The sequence below is a fragment of the Sporothrix schenckii genome (genome assembly GCF_000961545.1).
Source record: "Sporothrix schenckii 1099-18 chromosome Unknown Cont48, whole genome shotgun sequence".
NCBI lineage: Eukaryota > Fungi > Ascomycota > Sordariomycetes > Ophiostomatales > Ophiostomataceae > Sporothrix > Sporothrix schenckii.
The window spans coordinates 1,293,341-1,311,939 of record NW_015971149.1 but is presented as its reverse complement, the minus strand read 5'-3'; the positions used below and the strand labels follow the sequence as shown (position 1 = coordinate 1,311,939).

Sequence of the window (18,599 nt, the reverse complement as noted above, 5' to 3'; positions counted from 1 at the left end):
ATTTACCCCGTCGGCGGCGTTGATGTTTGATATTGAGAAACGACGAATAAAATGGGGAAAGAGGCTGACCACTAGCGGCTTCCCATTTCGCAAGGCTGGCCCAGCTGGGACGTCGTGCGGTGCCTAGAATAAGTGGAGCACCCTCGCTGAATAATAATATTAGCGGATGCAATGGTGTGACTTGTCCGCTGGAAATACAGGGGCATCCACTGTAAACACTGTTGGCAGGGCCATACGGTTACGAACAAAATACCTTGATTGTATTTCTTTTGTCATGATGTACGTTGGTGTCTATGCTCTACTATCCATTGGATTGCCTCCTCGGATCCCAACGGTCCAGTACACCAATCCTCCATTCTTTAAAATCTCGGTCTCGTGCTGGTAGAAGCTGTGTGCTTGACTCCAGCAACTCGGTCACCGCCCCGATCGTCTCTCGCGGCAAGTTGATCTCTTGCACGTCCGAATTCAGGCTTTCCAGAATGGTATCCGCCTCGGCGCGGGGGATGTGCTTGTAGAGCAGCTTGACGGCGCGGGATGGCGTGGGGGTGGACGGGCTTCGTGACCTCCCCGATGAATACACAATGCTGCCGTTGAGCACCCAGACTTGGAGAACATTTTCTCTGTCTTCTGTTCCCAGAACACGTCCCTCGAGTTCGTAGATGGGCAAGATCAGCGACTTGGACGAGCCCGTCCGCTGGATCGTTGCCACGAGCGTTGCTGCTACACAGTCGGCAATCGTGGGCTGCCCTTGCTGGCCAGTCGTAGCGACCTGCACCTGCCACTTGAAGAGGTGTATCGACTGCTGCCGTAGAGTAAAGTAGCCGACCTGGGCACGACACGCAGCACAAAAGACGCTGAGACCGCGTGGAGCGGCGACCGTGTTGGCTGTCGTGGCTGCTGCGTTTGTGGCGGCGGTCTGGACGGTGGACAGTACCTCGAGACGAGACGAGGCCTTGTCGACGGTGGACTCGGAGAACTGCGGGATGTTAGCGGTATGCATTCATTCACTTGGACGGGTTTGCGTCGTGACATGTCCCTCGTCACCTCCCTGTGCATTGCCCTGTATGTTTGGCGGGCACAGAGAGGGCATGGTGAGGAAAACGAACGAGCGCCTCCATGCCGTCATTCTCTGGCCGATGCTTCTGATGAGAAACACTGAATCATGGAAGGGTGGCAGGTGACGCCGTCCGCAAAGAGTTTGCTCTAGGGCATTTGTATCGGTGGGCATGCTATCGAACGAGCAGAGCTCAGCTTGGCCGCCTTCTTGATGCCCACGTATGGGGGACACGGCAACTCAACACAAAAAGTGCAAAATTGAAGAAAGAAACGACTCACCAAAACTCCGTGACAGTCGACCTCGGAAACGAGCAGCGTCGTCAGGTCCACAAACCCCACGCCCGCGTCCGCCGAGATGGTGCTGTTGGCCCCGTACCCACGGTTGGCAAGACCAGTGCCGGTGTCGACGCCATTCTTTGCAGCCGCACCCGGCCCGCCTGCTGTTTCCGTTTCCTTCACATCCGGCTTGTGACAGTGCCAAAACTCCATCATCTCCGCCCAGTTGTCGCTCGGCAGGTCTTTCCACGCCTGGATGCGGTGGGCGGCGACCAGTTCGGCAGAACATCCACGGCAGCGCACAGACGACCCAAGCGACAAGTCGGGTGCTGACCACGGCGCCAGATCCGTGTCGTCGGTCTGCCCGTTTTGTGTCGTCGGTCCCTGCAAAGGCAGCCGCCACGCGACGTACCCCGACGCCAGCGCCGGGCCTGGTACGGGAAGCTGTGCACCGGCCGCCGTCACGGCCACTCGGCCGGGCAGGGTCAGCACGGCAGTTTGCTGGTCTCCATCGTCTTTGCCACGCCGTCGCACTCGCAACGTCACGCCATCCGGCAGCACCTCGGCCGTTGTCTGCCGCGCCTCGATTGGTCCCGCAAACGACACCGAAACAGACACTTGGCGGATGTTGACGAGCAGTTCGGCGTACAGCTGGATGGGCGGTGTGGCCGCTATGGGGGTTGTGGGCATGACGGTGGGTGGACGTGCTGCCGTGCCGTTGTGGATGGAGAAATCGACGGAGTCGAAGGTCGATGGCTACGCCAATTATTAGAGGACCCAACAGTGATATTTCACACTGTGCACTGTATGCGCACTGTATCGAATCACCACTACAGAATGCACAACCAACAGCCATCTACGACGTACACATACCAATCTGCCTCACTTTCACGTGTGCCACACTGTTGCTCCGTCATGTCTTATTCTCACGTGTACGCTCGTAAATTCACAACGTTCTACATAAGGACTTGGAAAATTAAAAACTTTTTGCCCGACCGTTCCGATCCCGAAGATGCAAGGACTGACGACACGACAGAACATAAATGGGAAAAGCAAGACCACTGCGCGTCCCTGTCTACTCCTCCTCCGCCTCCTCGGCGGCGTCCTCCTCGTCCTCCTCGTCCTCGTCGAAGCTGCCGGCCGGCACTTGGTACAGGCGCAGGATGGACTTGTTGGGGTCCTTGACCAGGACGTAGCGGCCGTCGCCCTGCTTGTGGCACATGTCGGCAATGGTGCGCACGATGCCCCAGCCGTTGGACAGGCTCAGGTTCATCTGGCCGGCAAAGTCGCGCGGCTTCCAGCCGACGACGCCCAGGATCACGTGCTTATCGTTGGTCTTGGGGTTGGCGCGCGACACGAAGCCGACCTTCATGACGTCGGCCTTGGCCAGGATGCTCTGCACGGTCCAGCGGGCGAGCTTGCACGAGTTGTTCTTCATCTCGGTGGCGACGACGGCGCCGCGCTGCGTGGCCAGCTTGGTGCGCCAGTCGAGCGCGCCGCCCGAGCCCTGCGCCTTGCTGTCAAACTCGTTGAGCGCCTTGACGCTCAAAAACTGGTCCTCGCCGTTGGTCGCGTTCTTCTGCACGGCGTCGAGCTCCGTGCGCACCACCAGGTACACGGGGTCCTCGTCGTTGGTCGACAGGTCGAAGCGGCGGTATTTGTAGGCCTTGGACGCCGGCGGCTCCGTCTCCTCCGAGGCGTTGTAGAAGGGGTTGGCGTGCGCCATCTGCACCTTGCCGCTGGCGGCGTTGCTCTCGAGCACGACCTGGTTGGCAAAGTTGTGGTTGATGTACGTGGCCTCCTCGGCCAGCGCGCCCGGCTGGTTGACCGTGTCCTTGCTGCCGTCGGCCGCCTCGAGCGGCGCGTCGGCCGCGTTCTCGTTGACCGTCACCATGTCCAGCGCCGCGTTGTCGCGCTTGTCCAAGAAAATCTTGCCACCCTGCCGCACAATCACCAGGTCCCACGGGTACACCGAGCGCGGCGCGCACATGAGCATCGACAGGATGCTGTCCGTCGCAAAGATGGTCGCCTCGCCCTTGTCGGCCATCTCCTGGATCACCGGGTCCGACGACGTCGTCACGTTGTACGCCGCGCGGTCCAGCGCCGTCAGCTTGCGCTCGCTCGACTTGGCCACCGGTGGCTTGTCAAAGGCGCGGTCGTAGTAGTACAGGAACCCAAACGAGTCCAGGTCCTCGCCGTCGTCCGCGTCCAGGTTCAGCTTGCTGAGCCGGTTGTAGTCAATCTCCTCCATCAGGTGCCAGTCGGCCTTGATGTTGACCGACGCGTCGCGGTTGCGCTGCGGCTTGTCGTAGTCCTTCCAGCCGAACCGCCGCCCACGGTTCGACGCACCGCCCCGTGCACCCGCTGCACCGCCCGCCGCGCTGCCGCCCGCTGCGCCACCCACCCGACCACCGCGGGCCGTCAGCGCCGTGCGCGCGCCGCGAGCGTCCTGGCCACGGCCGCCCCGTGCAGCACCGCCGCGGCCGCCGCGCGTGAACACGGCGCCACCGCGGCCAAATCTCGTCTTGCCGGTGTCGCGGACGTTGCTGACAACGGAGAAAGTGCCCTCGTCTTCGGCGGGCGGTGCGGAAAACAGCGAGACGGTACCGGCACCGTACACTTGTTGATCTGAGGGGTGGGGGGGAAACGTCAGCTGTGTTCAAATGTTAGGCCATACGCTACTAGGATTCGTGCGGACTCACCTCTGTTGTAGCGATTGTATTGCTGGCGGCCGCCGCGGCCAGCGTCCTTGCCGTCAACGGTCCAGTCGGCCATGCGGCCCAGCTTGTCGCCCTTGGAGAACGGCGCATAGGGGACGCCGTTGAGCGTCGACTCGGTCGAGACCGGCGGGCCCCAGCCGTCACCGTCCGGCAGAGCGGCGATGATTTGCGAGAGAGACTCCATTGTGGTGTCGATACAAGGAGGTGTGTCGACGAAGGTGGAATCGTGAATCAGAATCGGGGGGTTCGTCGTCTGTGATAATCGGTCGCCGTAAATACAACTACACCTTGGGCGAAAAAATTGGGAAAAGGAACACCACGAAAAAAGTTTGGGTCGTTTGTGGGAGGGCGGGGTACGAAAAGTGGGTCACTTGCAGCTGGTGCCAGCTGGCAGGCAGGCAGGGTAGTTGTTGACTACTGTTCATGGTAATGCTTTGGCTGACAGTAGTGCGAAGCCAATTCCTCACCAAAACGCGACCAAATATGGTGACGATCTCATATTGATTGATGTCCGAAACCATTGCCAGGGTTGACAAAAGAAGAAGAAGGGAAGAAAGGGAAGACAGGGAAGAATTTCCTCCGACTGCGAATATGACTTGCCATGTTGTCGTACAGCCGGCAGGGTCACAGTTGACCGCGCTCTGCAGAGGAGCATCCGCGATTTGATGCCATCCCAGCATCCACACAACCATGTCACGAAATTGCCCGTCTCGGCCGCTCGGGCGCACGATGACTGCGAGCTCGTCCAAGTTGACCAGTCGAACACGTTCATCTCTCGGGATATGGCCCAACTGTTGAGCCCGCTGCAGGGGCCATATGTGGACGTTGTTGGCTGTCAAGGCTTAACACCGTCCAAAGCGGACTCCGAATTCCGGTCTGTTTCGGTCGGTTCTGGTGCACGACCACAACAATATGGCTGCAAGTTTGCAGATAAGAAGACTCGCTTGTCTTGGAAGAGGCAAACAAGACGAGTGTCAGGATGTCCAGGGTCTTGCATTTGTTGCTCGTTTGTCGTGATAGTGTGTTTTTATGTCTCACCTCCTCATCGAGACCCCTTGTCTCTTCCACAGCTGGACCAAACAATGCCTCCCGTCAACCAGGCCGCGTGGCTCAAGGCCCGCAACGCACGCCCGCTCGTCGTTGGACCTGCACCCTACACGGCCCCCGGCCCCGGCCAGATCGTCGTCAAGAACCATGCCGTCGCCATCAACCCCGTCGACTGGTGCCTGCAACTGCTCGGCCAGTTTGTCCTGACGTTCATCAAGTACCCCATGGTCCCCGGCGGCGATCTGGCGGGCAAAGTCGTCGAGGTCGGCAAGGGCGTCGAGGGCTTCCACGTGGGCGACCGCGTCATGGCCCTCGGCTGCAGCGCGGCGCCTGATTTGGCGGCATCGCACACCGCCGCGCAGGCGGAGGGCGCGTTCCAGCTGTACACGGTCGTGCGCCCGCCGCTGGCAGCACGCATCCCCGCGTGGATGGCGTACACGGACGCGTGCGTTCTGCCCCTGACCCTCGCCACGGCGGCGTACGGTCTCTTCCACCCCGGGTTTTTGGCCCTGGATCTGCCGACCGTCCCTGCCCGGCCTGTGAGCTCCACCAAAAAGGTCTTGGTGACCGGCGGCGCCTCCAGCGTGGGCTGCAACGGCATCCAGCTGGCCACCCAGGCCGGCTACCAGGTCGTCACGACGGCGTCGCCCAAGAATTTCGCCTACGTCAAGGCCCTCGGCGCTGCGGCCGTCTTTGACTACCGCAGCAAGACACTGCAGGACGACTTGGTCCAGGCGCTGGCGGGCGGGGAGGTCGTCGGTGCGCTGGCGGTCGGCGACGGCTCCGTCGAACTCTGCATGAACGTCCTGGGTCGCCTCCCGGGCAGCCGCCGCTTCGTCGCCTTGGCCGGCGCCGCCATGGTGCCGCCCAAGGTCGCCTCCGTCACAGGGCGTGCCTCGTTTATTGCGTCGACGCTGTGGCAGGGCGTGCGCACGTCGATGGCGGGACGGTCGACGGGCGTGGAAGCGAAGTTTGTCGACACCAAGGACCTGTTGCAGGACGACTGCGTTGTGGGCCGCGACGTCTTTGGACGGTTTCTACCGGCGGCGCTGGCGGCACAGCAGTACGTCACAGCGCCGCGGACGCGCGTGGCGGGTCACGGTTTGGAGGCGCTGCAGGCGGCCATGGACCTGCAGCGCAACGGTGTGTCGGCCGAGAAGGTGGTGGTGACTCTGTAGGTGCGGTGAGGAGTGGCTGTTATTAAGAGATGTTCTGAGTTGTTGTGTAGACACTTTGCTTGCTGTAGTAGGAACTTATCAAGTAGTGGGTAAATAATTTCACTTCTTTACGTATTGCTTGTAAATACGTGATTTTTATGAAAGTAAAACGGATAATTAAAATAAGCAAATACATAATAAATATTTGCAGTCGCAATCTTTTACTCTATTTTTTATTTTTTACCAAAATGTTTGGCAAAACCGTCCAAAAATCAAATAATTTTGATACAATTCCACTTAAAATAGCAGTAAATGTATATTCTAGTGGATGCTTTAGCAACGCCTCAGTCTATGTACATAACGACTCCCTGGATCCCGAGACTTTACACTGCCGACGTGTTCCGCATCTTGCGCACGGTCAGGTACATGAGCAGCGTAAACACGGCCGTCAGCGACATGGCCGTGCCGGTAAACAGCTGCGCGCCCAAATAGCTGCCGCTGGCGTCGAGGATGGCGCCGGCAATGGGCGGGCCGATGAGCGACGAAATGCCCTTGAGGACGGCGACACAGCCGAGGCGCGTGCCGAGGGTGGACAGGTCGTGGGTGATGCTGCTGAGGACGACGGGGGCGAGGGTGACGACGGACGACGAAAAGAAGCCGTAGAGGACGGCGAAGGCGAGGTTGCCGGCCTGGTTCTGCACCGAGATCCAGTAGAAGTCGACGGCGGCCGTGACGGCGCAAATGGCCAGAAAGGTGGCGATGACGCCGTAGCGGTCGGCCACGACGGACGGGAGCAGGCGGCCCGGGATGGCCGCCATGTTCAAAATGACGAGCAGGTACTGGGCGAGGGACGGCGGCGTGCCGTGCGCCTCGGCGTAGCTCACGAGGTAGTAGAGCGGCTGGAAAAAGGCCAGGTTGGAGAAGAAGATGGCGACGCACTGGATGAGGTAGCGGCGGTCGAGCAGCGCGGCGTCGTGGGCGAGATGGTGGAGGCCGGCCAGGCTCCAGCGGGCGGCGCTCGTGCCGCCGACAGCGACAACGACGACGGGCGCCCGTCGGAGCCGCGGCTGGGCCACGGCCGTTGCGGCGCTGCACAGCACGAGGGCCACGCCGCCAATGGCGCGCATCGTCCACGCGTAGCCGATGCGCGGCTGCAGGCGCGCAAACATCAGCGGGTACAGCGAGGCGCCCATGCTGCTGCCGATGCTGGCGACGCCCATGGCCAGTGCGCGGTGCCGTGCAAAGTAGCTCGGGACCAGCGTGATGGCCGGGATGTACAGGCATCCCGCCCCGATGCCCATGCAGAAGCCCTGCGCCAGCAAGACCTGGTAGTACGTTGTGGCCAGGCTGGCCATCATGCAGCCGAACACGAGCAGGAACGTGCCCGTCACGAGCATGGACCGCGCATATCCCAGGTCAAAGAGCGGCCCAAAGAAGAAGCCGCCGGCCATCAGCAGAAACACCTGGACCGACCCGATCCACGAGATGGCCGACGCATTCTGGTCCGCCAGCAGACCCTGCTCGTAGTATGTCTGGAAGGCGCCGAAGCCGTTGAGCAGCCCCAGGCTGTTCCAGTACAACAGAAACGCAGCGCCAACCTGCAGCCACGCCTGGAAGCCGCCGTCGGGGGCCGGGTCATGGGGCAGGCCGGGCGTCAGCGGCGCGGATTCGGTCAATGGTGCATCCTGAGGTGTGTCGTCGAGCGGCTGTTGTTGTTCTTGTGGTTGTGGTTGGGGTTGTGATTGAGGTGTAGTGTTTGTTTCGACTTTCTTTTTATTTACAGGAGTGTCCATGCCGACGATGTCTATCGGCTCTGTATGCCATTGATGGTGGACGTTGTTCTTGTCAACCGATCTTGGCGTTCATCGTTGTTATTCTTTTGCCTTGTGCCAGTGTTGACAGCGTTCATTTGATTTTGTCGAATATGCCTCGTCTTCAGATGTCATGGCCTCCCCTTTCCTGGCTCTTTTCGTCGTCGCCGGTGCCGTGCTGTCTTTTCATCGGTTATGTTGGCTGTCTTTTGTCATGTCCTTCTCCGCAATATGCAGTCAAATTCGTGTGGAGTCTTTGTCCGTCTAACTGGACGACATCAGTCTCGCTCCTCTCTCGCTCGTCGGTGCATTCAGGTGCTGGTTAAGGCTCGCTCCGTAGACTGTGTGTTTATTTTGTAGTTTTTGTAGTTTATTTTCCGCTAGTTTTTCTGCTCCTCTCATGCTCATAATTTCGTCAAGTTCCTTCACCGTTGTTTCCTCTGTTCCCATTGCGCCATCGCCGGGTCTTGGCTGCTAGGTTGCGTTTGTCGGTGCCGGTTACAGCCATCCGGGAAGAACTAAAACCCCAACCCAGCCCAAACTAGCACAACCACGACGTCCACAAAGGCCATAATGGCATCGCCTGGACACATGCCGAAGAGCACAGAGTGGGGATCGCAACTGTGCGAAGAAGGAAATAGCGCGGAAATTGGCACGAACGAGATGCCTGGAGAGGCCAGCGGCGTTACCATCTTGGGACTTGCAGGCGATCCTAGCGTCGCCGTCCGGTGGGCGAGCCTCAGTCTTCTCTCTTCGGCGAAATGAACAACTGAGAGTCCGTGATTGTCTACCTCGTAAACCACCTATTGTCGTTCACACACCTGGCCGTGTGTAGTCCAGGGCCGTCACGCGCTTCCACACTTCGCGGACCACACGCTCCTGGGCTTCCCGGCCCGTCTCCGGCGGCACGTCCTTGCCGGATGACGGCGATGGCCCTGCCGGCCGGATGGCCAAATACAGGCGCCCGCCCAGGTAGGCATCCTCCACGGCCACGTCCGCGTAGTCCCCCGTGGCACTCGCCGGCGGGTTCGCCGTCGTCACCAACCCGCCGGCCTCTTCCAGGATGGCGAACCCGGCCGCCACGTCCCACTCCCAGCACCCGCCCTCCCACCAAATGTCAAACGACCCGGCCGCCGTGTACGCCAGATCCATGGCCGCGCTGCCCAGGCTGCGCACGCCGTGCACCATGCCGCCCAGCCCGCCCCGTCCGCTGCGCTCGGTGGCCATGGTCACGAAGCTCTCGACCTTGCGGCCCAGGTTGCCGCCGGACGCCACGTCGCGCCGGTCTTTGCCCCACTCGCAGCTGAAAATGCAGCCCGCGGGCGCGTTGGCCGGCAGCGGCGGGACGACCGGGTTGTGCAGCAGCGGCAGCCGCGTCGTCTCGTTGAGCCAGGCACCCTTGCCGCGGCACGCACTGAAAAGCTGGTTGAGCATCGGCGCGTAGACGACGCCAATCACGGGACGGCCGCCGACCACGAAGCCAATGGACACGCAGTACATGGCAAACAGGTGCGTGTAGTTGACGGTGCCGTCGAGCGGGTCGACGATCCACGTCGGCGCGGCGCTGTCGACCAGGTAGTCGCGCGAGGCGCCCTTGGAGTACGACTCTTCGCCGAGAAACTGGTGCGTCGGATACCGCGTGGCGATGGCCGCCCGGACAAACGCCTCGACGTCCTCGTCGGCCTGCGTCACCAGGTCGACCGAGCTGTCCTTTTCCTGTGTGTCGAGACGCACGCCGCCGCCAGCCATGCGCGCCTTGGCACCGTCGGCCAGCCGCTGCCCGGCATCTTTGGTCAGCTGCACGGCAAACTCGTAGATGCTGCCGAGCTCAGCATCGGACATGCTGGAGGAGGAGGCGGCCATTGTGGTGGTGGTGAGGAAGATGCGTGTATCGGTAATCGGTAAATGCAAATTGGACAGTAAACGGCAAGGTGAAATGTCAAGAGAAGAGGTTGACAGCAAACGTCAGAAAGAGCTCAAAATTTGTTACTGTTGTTCCTACTTTGTTTGGCAGTAGTGACGGAAGCTACACTGCAGCCCTTTCAGTTGTGAACACCGATCTGCCCTCCGTACCTTCCGTGCCTTCCTCGACCGCCAGTAGCCGAAGCCAGCCTCGCATGGATCCAATTCCGCGCGCGGATCTTCACTGACGTGCCCGACGTATCTGACATATCTGAAGAGAGTGGCCGGCCTTGCGTCTTCAAACTGAGAGTGCGTCGACCAGACAAGAAATGGTGAGTCGATACGATTCCCGGACGTGGGACGCTACGGCCTGTGTGGAGGCGTGAGCACCCCAATTCTCCCATTTCATAGCGCATCCTTTAGCGCCTTCAGTGGCTGCAGCGCCCAGCTACCGGAAGAGCACTCTTCCACTGTCCTGGTCCTGGTGTAACCCAGTAACTACACAAACATCTTCCCTCTGACGCCCCCACACCTCCACAAACTCACAAATGCAACCGGCCCCCGGCAACGGAGACCAAGAGCGTCATGGGCTTGAGTACGGGTATCGGGAGATGAGGGGGCATGAGCATCGAGGTCGCTGCTATATTGTCACCGTAAGATAACAAGTCACTTACGTCGGCCAGTGGACACTTTGCCCACTTACACAATCGTTCGTTCCACCACCACCACCACCACCATGGCCCGCCGCATCCTCCTCATCAACGGCGCCAACCTCAACATGCTCGGCACCCGCGAGCCCGAGATCTACGGCACCACGACCTTGAACGACGTCGTGGTCGCCGCCCAGGCCCAGGCCCAGGATCTGGGCGTCGAGCTCGAGGTCTTCCAGTCCAACCACGAGGGTGCCATTGTCGACCGCATCCAAGAGGCCGGCGGCTTCGGTCATTTGGTGACGACGCCCGTCGCGGGCCACGCGGAGCACAAACGCGTCGACGCCATCATCATCAACCCGGGCGGCTTCACGCACACGAGCGTCGTCATCCGGGACGCGCTGCTGGGCGTCAGCATCCCGTTCGTCGAGCTGCACGTGAGCCAGGTGCACGCGCGCGAGGCCTGGCGGCACCACAGCTACTTCCACGACAAGGCAACGGCCGTGATTGCCGGCTTGGGCGCGTACGGCTACACGGCGGCCATTGAGTTCTGTGCGAAGCACTTGAAAGTGAAGGGCAAATAGGTGGTGGTGGAAAACGGAGAATGGAACACGACTGTAGAAGATGAATGAAGAACGAGATACATCAAAACCGTAATGCAGATTGAAAAATTGCTTTATCAAGAGCGACAGGTGTGACTACGAGACATCATCTGTTGCGAGTCAAATTATGTGGTAAAAAGCAACGCAAGCCATGAATACAACATAAAGGCAAAACGAGTTTGAGCACGTCACCCTGCTTTACAATGACGCCGAGATCTTGGGCGTCTCGCTCGATGCCACGTCTGCCGCGCTGCTCGCCGCCAGGTCCCGCTGCAGACGCTGCCAGGACAGAACACCCCGCCGTGCCAGCGCCTCCGGCACGCCCGCTCCCGTGTCTGACATACACCGGTTGAACAGCTCCAGGCTGACCCAGTCGTGGCTGTAGCCAAGGCCATGGAAGATTGTCCGCGCAATCTGCAGTACCGGCAGGTACGCCTTCTCCTCGCCGTAAAACAGCCGGCAGTTGCGCGACCAGGTCATGCGCGACGGCTGCTCGGCGTTGTACAGGACATGGCCCGGCCCAAGCGGTGCATCCAGCCGCTCGGCGTCGACGAGCTGCACGAGAAAGACACGCTCGCGGGGCACGGTCGCCCGCAGACGGGCCATGGACGCAGCGACGGCGGCCTCGGCGTCGACGGCCTTGCCGCTCGGCGCCGCAGGATCCGCGTAGATGGCACCCGCGATGTTGAAGGTGTCCAAGCACAGACCCAGGTTGCGGCGGTTGGCCGCGTCCACGACCGCCCAGCTGTCCTCCCACGTGCGCGCGTACGTGCCCCAGCAGAGGCTCTCGTAGCAGACGCGAATGTGCACGGCCGCCGCCAGGTCGGCCAGCTCCGCCAGGTCGGCCGCGCGGCCTTGGACGGCACCGCCCGCCAGCAGCTGGTCCGCCGGCAAAAACGTCGACGGCACGAGGACCAGGTCCGTGCCCAGCGCCTGTGCCATGCCCAGCCACAGCCGCCACTCCTCGATCCGCCGTGTGTGCTCCGCCCGGTCCCGCAGGCCCTCGTAGTGCATAAACGGCTGCAGGCTGATGACGGCCAGGCCCCGCTGTTGGCACTGCGCCCGGATCCAGCGGGCGGCCGCCAGGTGGCTCTCGGCCGACGGGGTGGCGGCGTCACCGGCGTTGTTGGTGGCGTTCGTGTCGAGCGTGTGGGCGACGTCGACCAGGTCCTCGTAAAAGACCTCGATGCCGAGATAGCCATACTTGCGCGCCATGTCGAGCTTGTGCTCGAAGCTGTGGCCGGCAAAGCACCGCCCCAGGGACATGGAGCTGATGGCAAGTTTGCAGTCCATAGTGTGTGTGTGAAGGAGGTACGGAGAGGGATGATTGGAGATGTCGACTTGTGTATTTGTGAGTCAATGATATGAGGGGATTGTGAAAGAAGGGTAAAAGAGTGAGGCAGAAGCAGCAAAGTAAGAAGTCTTAGGGGTAATTGATATCAACGTATTCAGGAAAGGGCAGACGATAACAGTAGGCAAGCGATTCATCAAGGAAAGAGGGAGCCGACAGAGAACAGATACAGATATGCACGAGAAAAGGCAGTCACGTTCTACGGTCTCGGGCAAGTCACGGCTCTGTACGTCGTGCTGACAATCGGTTTCGGCAGCTACGAATGTGCAACGACACACATCGTTTAACGAAAGTGTGGCTAGGAAGGAGCGATGGAGGGATGGCTTGATACGGATACACACGGGCTTTGCTCGAGGTTGGTGGCTGCACCACCAAAGACGTCAACAGTGCGTCAAAGAAAGCTGAGGGTGTGGTCTCTGCCAGGTTTGCACAGCATGGCATTGCACTCCGTAAAGCAAACCATCCAGAGCGTCAGTGGTGGTTGCGCTGATCTGTCTGCACAATACCGCTGGGCGTAAGCGACGACGGCTGCAAGGAAGAACTTCCTGATTAGGCAGGGAGAACAACTAACACAGACGAAAGTGACGGACCCACTTATTGTCAGACTCGCAACGCATTTTCTTGGGCTGCTGTTCGTTGACCCGTTTTGTGTGGCGGCCGGAAGAATGTTTACCAGAGGAATCAAGGTACTTTTTCAGGTCTGCTAGCCGCTGCAGTGGGCCTAGTTAGGTACGGCACATCTGCCGGGCTTTTGGGGTATTTTCTTCAGTGCAGTCCGTCTGTAACCCGGGCGATCCCAAGCCAAAAAGACGACACAGTAACAACGCCGAACTTTGCAGTGAAAGCGTTCTTCCACATACGCTTTGCCTTTCCCCATTTCGCTTTACGGGAGCAAGCCGACGGTCCGGCTACCAAACACACAGTTCTCATCTCCCAAGAAGGAATGTCGAAGGCAGTGGACCCTTCTGCTGGTCTTCTCCAGAGCAATTACTCCATATCACGACTTTGTCTTGTGGGCGTGGAGAGGCGAGAGATCGGCCGCTCGTCCCCGTCGTGATATATCTGGGTTACTCTCTATTCGAGAAAATATCGTCTCACTGGGTTTCATAAACGTTTCATTTCAAACATATTTACAAGGACATATTTCAAACGCAAAAAGGAAGGTCTACAATAAAGAACATCGAGAACACCGAGGCAAACGCACCGACAGGCACGAAACTCAGCACAGACACAAATTGTAGGAGCGAACGCAGCATTACCTGCATCGGCCACGTTTGCGTTGTCCCTTTCTCTTTCCCTACTCTTCCTTTCTCCTCTCTACCCCCGTCAACCTCCGCACATCACAAATGGCGACCCAGGTCGAGTCCCAGTCACAACCACCGCCACCGGCACCAGGACGAGCACCGACGCCGGCGGCAGCAGCCACAGCCGCCGCTACTGCACTGACGGACGTCCCCGCCGTCGGCCACCTCGACAAGCACGGCTACCTCTTTGGCAAGAAGCTGGCGGCGTCGCTGTCGCCCATGCTGCACGACGTCGTCTACGCCAACCTGGGCATCAACTGGGGCCAGGTCCGCTTTGACTCGACCGACATTGCCACGTTCTTGCAGCTTGTGCGCGCGCCCAACTTCTACGGCGCGTCCGTCACCATGCCCAACAAGGTCACCATCCTCCCCTACCTGGACAAGCTGACGCCCGAGGCCACCGCCGTCGGCGCGTGCAACACCATCTACCTGGAGCAGGACCCGGCCACGGGCCGCCGCCTGCTGTGTGGCGCCAACACGGACACGGTAGGCGTGCGGGACGCGTTTACGCAAAACCTGAGCGAGGCCGACCTCGCCGCGCGCATCCGCGGCCGCCCCGGCTTGGTTGTCGGCGGCGGCGGCGCCGCCCGCAGTGCCGTCTACGCGCTGCGCGAGGGCCTCGGATGCACGGCCATTTACCTGGTGAACCGCGACGCCAGCGAGGTCGCCGCCGTCATTGCGGATCTGCAGGCGTCCGGCTTCGGCACCGACAACATCGTCCACGTGGCCACCGTCAAGCAGGCTGAGGCCCTGCCCGCTGCGGGTGCCGCCGTCGGCTGCGTGCCCGACGTCCCTCCGCAGCGCGAGGACGAGAAGCTGGCCCGCCGCATCACCGAGGTGTTTCTCGCCAAGGCACCCAAGGGCGGCGCCCTCCTCGAAATGTGCTACAACCCGTCGCCGTACACGGAGCTGGGCGCGCTGGCCGAGCGGGCCGGGTGGCAGGTGATTCTGGGCACGGAGGCGCTCATCTACCAGGGGCTGGAGCAGGACCGTTATTGGACGGGCCGGACGCTGGACAAGCTGCCGGTCAAGGAGGTGAAGAAGGCCGTTGCCTCGCACCTGATGCAGCTGCCCAAGATGTAGATGACGTATGGTGTTTTCTTTCTCTTCTTTATTCATAGCGACCATAGACATCTGCGACATAGACTGCAGTCATTCGGTGTACTGGAACGCGCCGAGTCAATGTACATTACAACTTCACATTGTTAAACACATGTACAATCGTGTCCCGTCCATATTATTACGTGTAAACTTGCGACTGGTCATTTCGGCACCATCAACATTGGCAACGACAGTTAGAGGCATTTATTGTTTGTATTCATTAAGTGATGTACTAGTAGCATTGTTATTTGAATTGCATTCATCTCTCATTTTGCATCGTAGTATTCAAGGTATCTGCATCGTCTTCTATTTTTGTAGTTAACATCGCCTGCGGGCCTCATCGTCCCGGCGGACATCGCCTGAGGCAGCCTTGGCCTACGGCTCCTGGTTCACAATATTGTCCAGCCGCCCCTGCAGCTGCGGCAAATTCGACCGTCCCTGGTCGTCCTTGTGCGCCTTAAACACCTCCTCCCGCATCAACCGCCGTGGCGCCCGCCGCCCCGTAAACAGCTCAAACTGCGCAAACCCCTGCTCGGGCAGCAGGTCCAGACCGTCCATGCTGACCCACCCCTGCTGGGCCAACTTGCGGCTTTGGTTCAGCAGCGGCGTCTGCAGCGTCTTGTACGCCAGCTCCACGAGCACGCCGCCCGTGGGGCTGCCGAACCAGGCGGGCGGCAGCGTGAGGTCAGGGGCGGGGACGGCGCCGATGCGGTGCGTCGGAATGCACGAGATGATCATGGTGGGCAGCCGGAAGCCGGCGGGCCAGGGGTCGTCGTGCGTGCGCATGACGTGGAACTGCGTCTGCGTCTGCGCCTGCGTCTGGTCGGCGTCGTCGCCGCGGCTCAGCCACGCCATCTCGCCCCGGTCGAGCATGCCCGTAAAGTGGGCGACCATCTTCTCGGCATTGGCCACCGTCCGGTTCGTGACGACAATCTGCTTGACGCCCAGCTGCAGCATCGCATAGACGGCCGCGCGCGCCATGCCGCCGGCGCCAATCACGAGGCCGACGCTGCCTGGCCGGACCGCATTGGCCGGCGACAGGCCCCGCCGGATGCAGGCCCGAATGCCGATCCAGTCGGTGTTCTCGCCGTAAATGGCGAGCACGGGGCCCGACTGGTTGCGCGTCGTCAGAATCTGGCCGTAGTCGGGGACGCTGCCGTCGGCCTTGAGCTGGCGGATGGGGACAATGGTGTTGATGGCGCCGACGGCACGGGCGTGGTTGCTGAGCGTGTGGGTGAGGCGGATGGCCGACACCTTGAACGGCAAACCGACGGAGGCGCCGCCAAAGCGCGGGTCGTGAATCAGAGTGTTGATGAGCTCCATGGAGTCCGTGGAGTTGGGACGGTAGGTGTGGGGCAGGCCACAGGCAGCCAGGGCAGCATGGTGCATGGCGGGCGATACGCTGTAGTCGACGTAGGCTCCAAAGACGTAGAGGCGCATGGGTTCGTAGACAAAGGCAGATGCGAGGGCGATAGTGGCCTGGCGGGCGGTGAGAGAAGACGAGGATAAGGAGGAATCAAAGTCGGACGGAGACGGAAGACGTGCAGGCCGTGAGACGGAGTCAGACGTGGGCGTGGTGGATGTCCGTGTGTCGGCGGTGTCCATGCCATTGGCCGAGCCGATAACAGTAGAAATCGCTGCCGCTGGCGATGAGGTTGGTGGCTCGGCAACGACGGATGTGAGGACGGAGTTGAAGCAGGCAGAGAAGCGGCCCTTGGGGCCGGTGTTGTAGGCGATGAGAGGGATGGGCGGTGTTGAGGAGGAGGACGAGGACATCTTGGCGCTGTAGATGAACTGGGAGACCTCAAAGTTGTCGCTGAGCTCGACGGCACGACGCGTCAGCCGAGCGACGTGGCAGCCAAGGTCGACGGCGCGGCGGTAGTAGGCCAGCCAGGTGGGGTCGTGCCACGAGGGAGGTGGTGTCGCAGACGGCGCAGACGGGGATGGGCCCTCTACGTCAACCGTCCCGATAATGCGCGAGGACCAGGTGGCGGCTCGCACGCGGGCAATTTCGGCGTCATGCAGTCTCAAATCAACGGTGACGTAATCTGGGGCCAGGCGCAGGCCGTGCAGCACGTGCGACAGGTAGGCACTGCACTGGTTTTCGTTCTGTGCCGCCGTATCCGGGTCCGGCAGCACGACGTGGTAGATGATGGGAATCACCGTACTGCGGCGGATGTGGCTGACGATGCGGCTGATGTTGTTGGCCTGCTGGGGCGTGATGAGCCGGGGATAGGCGGTGTCGCGGGCGGCGGAGACGCAGTCGACAATCAGCTCGATGGCGTCGGCACCGGCCTCCATCTCCTCGACGTCCACATCACCGGCGGCAAAGTCGGACAGGCGAACAGAGAGGGCATAGGTGAACTGGCGGTCCTCGGTCGCCAGAGACGCCAGGGGGTAGGCGGACTCGATGAAGGGGATGGCGCCGCGGGGCAGGATGAGGGACAGGAACTTGAGGAAGTGGCGCTCTGCGCGCTTGAGGGTGAGGTAGGGCGCGGGCCCGCGGGCGTCGCTGTCTTCGTCGGGGGTGGTCGTGCCGGTCGCCGGGGCGCTGGTAGCGATCGAGGCAGAGTTGGCCTGGGCACTGTACGTGACATGCATGCTGGCTGCCTCGTTGATGCCGGTCGAGGGCGTCTCCGAGATGTTGAAGAACTCGAAGCGGGCGCACCGCCGGAAGACGGGCCCGCTGGCCGTGACCAGGTCCTGGACGCGCGCGTCGTCCCACACGCGCAGATGCGTCTGGATGGCCGCCGTGTCCCGCAGGATCAGGACAATGGGGTTGGTGGCTGCACACTGCGCCAGGCGGGCATGGACGTCACGTTCCATCCACGAGCACACAATAATGGCCCCCCGGCGGTGCGTCTCGAGGATGTGCTGCAGGACAGCAGACTGTGCCTTGCGGTAGGCGAGGATGCCGTGCTCGCGCTGGAATGCGCCGCTGGGCTGGCCGTGGGTCTCGGAGAAGACCTTGTCGGCCTCGACGATCTTGCGGCGCATCGCCGTAGACGCTATCACGGCGAGAGTGGACTTGCCGGCGCCGCGGACGCCAGTAAGGATGACGGAGGCGTCAGCGTCATAGTGTGGTCGGCCGGACGGCTGTGAGGTGGGCGAGGGCAACGATGCGTCTAGGATTGGTGTTGGATGTTAGCCATGCTCTGGTGATGCTCTGTCTGTTCGCCTGGCTGCCTGCCTCCCTGCTACTCACTTCGTGAATGGTTTGCGGCCACGGCTGCATGTACCACTGGCAGCTGTAACCTTGGAATTGCGGTGTCCATGGCCGAGGAGGCGGACTTTGTGGAGGATATCGAGGACACTGAGGATGTCGACGACGATGCTGTTGCTCTTGCGTTTGCTGCACTCTCGCTCTCCAATGTCTGTGGTCGAGTTGCTGCGGTAGGACCGTCCCAGTCGGCCGACGCTGCAGCGAACGAGCGCTTGACGCCGCTCAGCACAGAAGCCATGGCGACGATGTTGTGCTGACGAGAGGGAATGACGAGGATGTGGACGAAAAGAACCGACGATTGCTTTCCCCACTGCCAACGTTAGAGGCCTGTGAAATGTTGACCATGGGCACGTATTGATGGATATGCGTGAGCTGTAGGAGCTTGCAGTGTTTGTCGTG

At 60.9% G+C, this 18,599-nt stretch overlaps 8 protein-coding genes across 8 annotated transcripts; 2 read left to right on the top strand and 6 right to left on the bottom strand.

The window, feature by feature from the left end:
* Positions 1-301: 301 nt before the first annotated feature.
* On the bottom strand, positions 302-2,022 carry SPSK_00760 (uncharacterized protein; the record flags this gene model as incomplete). The annotated part of the gene is made up of 2 exons (XM_016727708.1): positions 302-976; positions 1,336-2,022. 2 exons carry the CDS (start codon positions 2,020-2,022, stop codon positions 302-304), a joined length of 1,362 nt encoding a protein of 453 aa, XP_016584282.1.
* A 385-nt stretch (positions 2,023-2,407) lies between these two features.
* On the bottom strand, positions 2,408-4,236 carry SPSK_00750 (translation initiation factor 3 subunit D; the record flags this gene model as incomplete). The annotated part of the gene is made up of 2 exons (XM_016727698.1): positions 2,408-3,960; positions 4,035-4,236. The coding sequence occupies 2 exons, from the start codon at positions 4,234-4,236 to the stop codon at positions 2,408-2,410; spliced, it is 1,755 nt and encodes a 584-aa protein (XP_016584281.1).
* An 898-nt stretch (positions 4,237-5,134) lies between these two features.
* SPSK_00827 (zinc-binding protein oxidoreductase) lies at positions 5,135-6,277 on the top strand (the record flags this gene model as incomplete). Its single annotated transcript, XM_016727774.1, has 1 exon — positions 5,135-6,277. The coding sequence occupies one exon, from the start codon at positions 5,135-5,137 to the stop codon at positions 6,275-6,277; it is 1,143 nt and encodes a 380-aa protein (XP_016584280.1).
* A 362-nt stretch (positions 6,278-6,639) lies between these two features.
* Positions 6,640-8,049, bottom strand: SPSK_00794 (MFS monocarboxylate transporter; the record flags this gene model as incomplete). Its single annotated transcript, XM_016727742.1, has 1 exon — positions 6,640-8,049. One exon carries the CDS (start codon positions 8,047-8,049, stop codon positions 6,640-6,642), a length of 1,410 nt encoding a protein of 469 aa, XP_016584279.1.
* Positions 8,050-8,880: 831 nt separating this feature from the next.
* On the bottom strand, positions 8,881-9,930 carry SPSK_00847 (myo-inositol-1(or 4)-monophosphatase; the record flags this gene model as incomplete). The annotated part of the gene is made up of 1 exon (XM_016727793.1): positions 8,881-9,930. The coding sequence occupies one exon, from the start codon at positions 9,928-9,930 to the stop codon at positions 8,881-8,883; it is 1,050 nt and encodes a 349-aa protein (XP_016584278.1).
* Positions 9,931-10,552: 622 nt separating this feature from the next.
* SPSK_00738 (4-hydroxyphenylpyruvate dioxygenase) lies at positions 10,553-12,514 on the bottom strand (the record flags this gene model as incomplete). The annotated part of the gene is made up of 3 exons (XM_016727686.1): positions 10,553-10,606; positions 10,673-11,234; positions 11,424-12,514. The coding sequence occupies 3 exons, from the start codon at positions 12,512-12,514 to the stop codon at positions 10,553-10,555; spliced, it is 1,707 nt and encodes a 568-aa protein (XP_016584277.1).
* Positions 12,515-13,918: 1,404 nt separating this feature from the next.
* Positions 13,919-14,959, top strand: SPSK_00849 (quinate dehydrogenase; the record flags this gene model as incomplete). Its single annotated transcript, XM_016727795.1, has 1 exon — positions 13,919-14,959. One exon carries the CDS (start codon positions 13,919-13,921, stop codon positions 14,957-14,959), a length of 1,041 nt encoding a protein of 346 aa, XP_016584276.1.
* Positions 14,960-15,352: 393 nt separating this feature from the next.
* Positions 15,353-18,438, bottom strand: SPSK_00684 (uncharacterized protein; the record flags this gene model as incomplete). The annotated part of the gene is made up of 2 exons (XM_016727634.1): positions 15,353-18,102; positions 18,183-18,438. The coding sequence occupies 2 exons, from the start codon at positions 18,436-18,438 to the stop codon at positions 15,353-15,355; spliced, it is 3,006 nt and encodes a 1,001-aa protein (XP_016584275.1).
* Between the last annotated feature and the right edge of the window lie 161 nt (positions 18,439-18,599).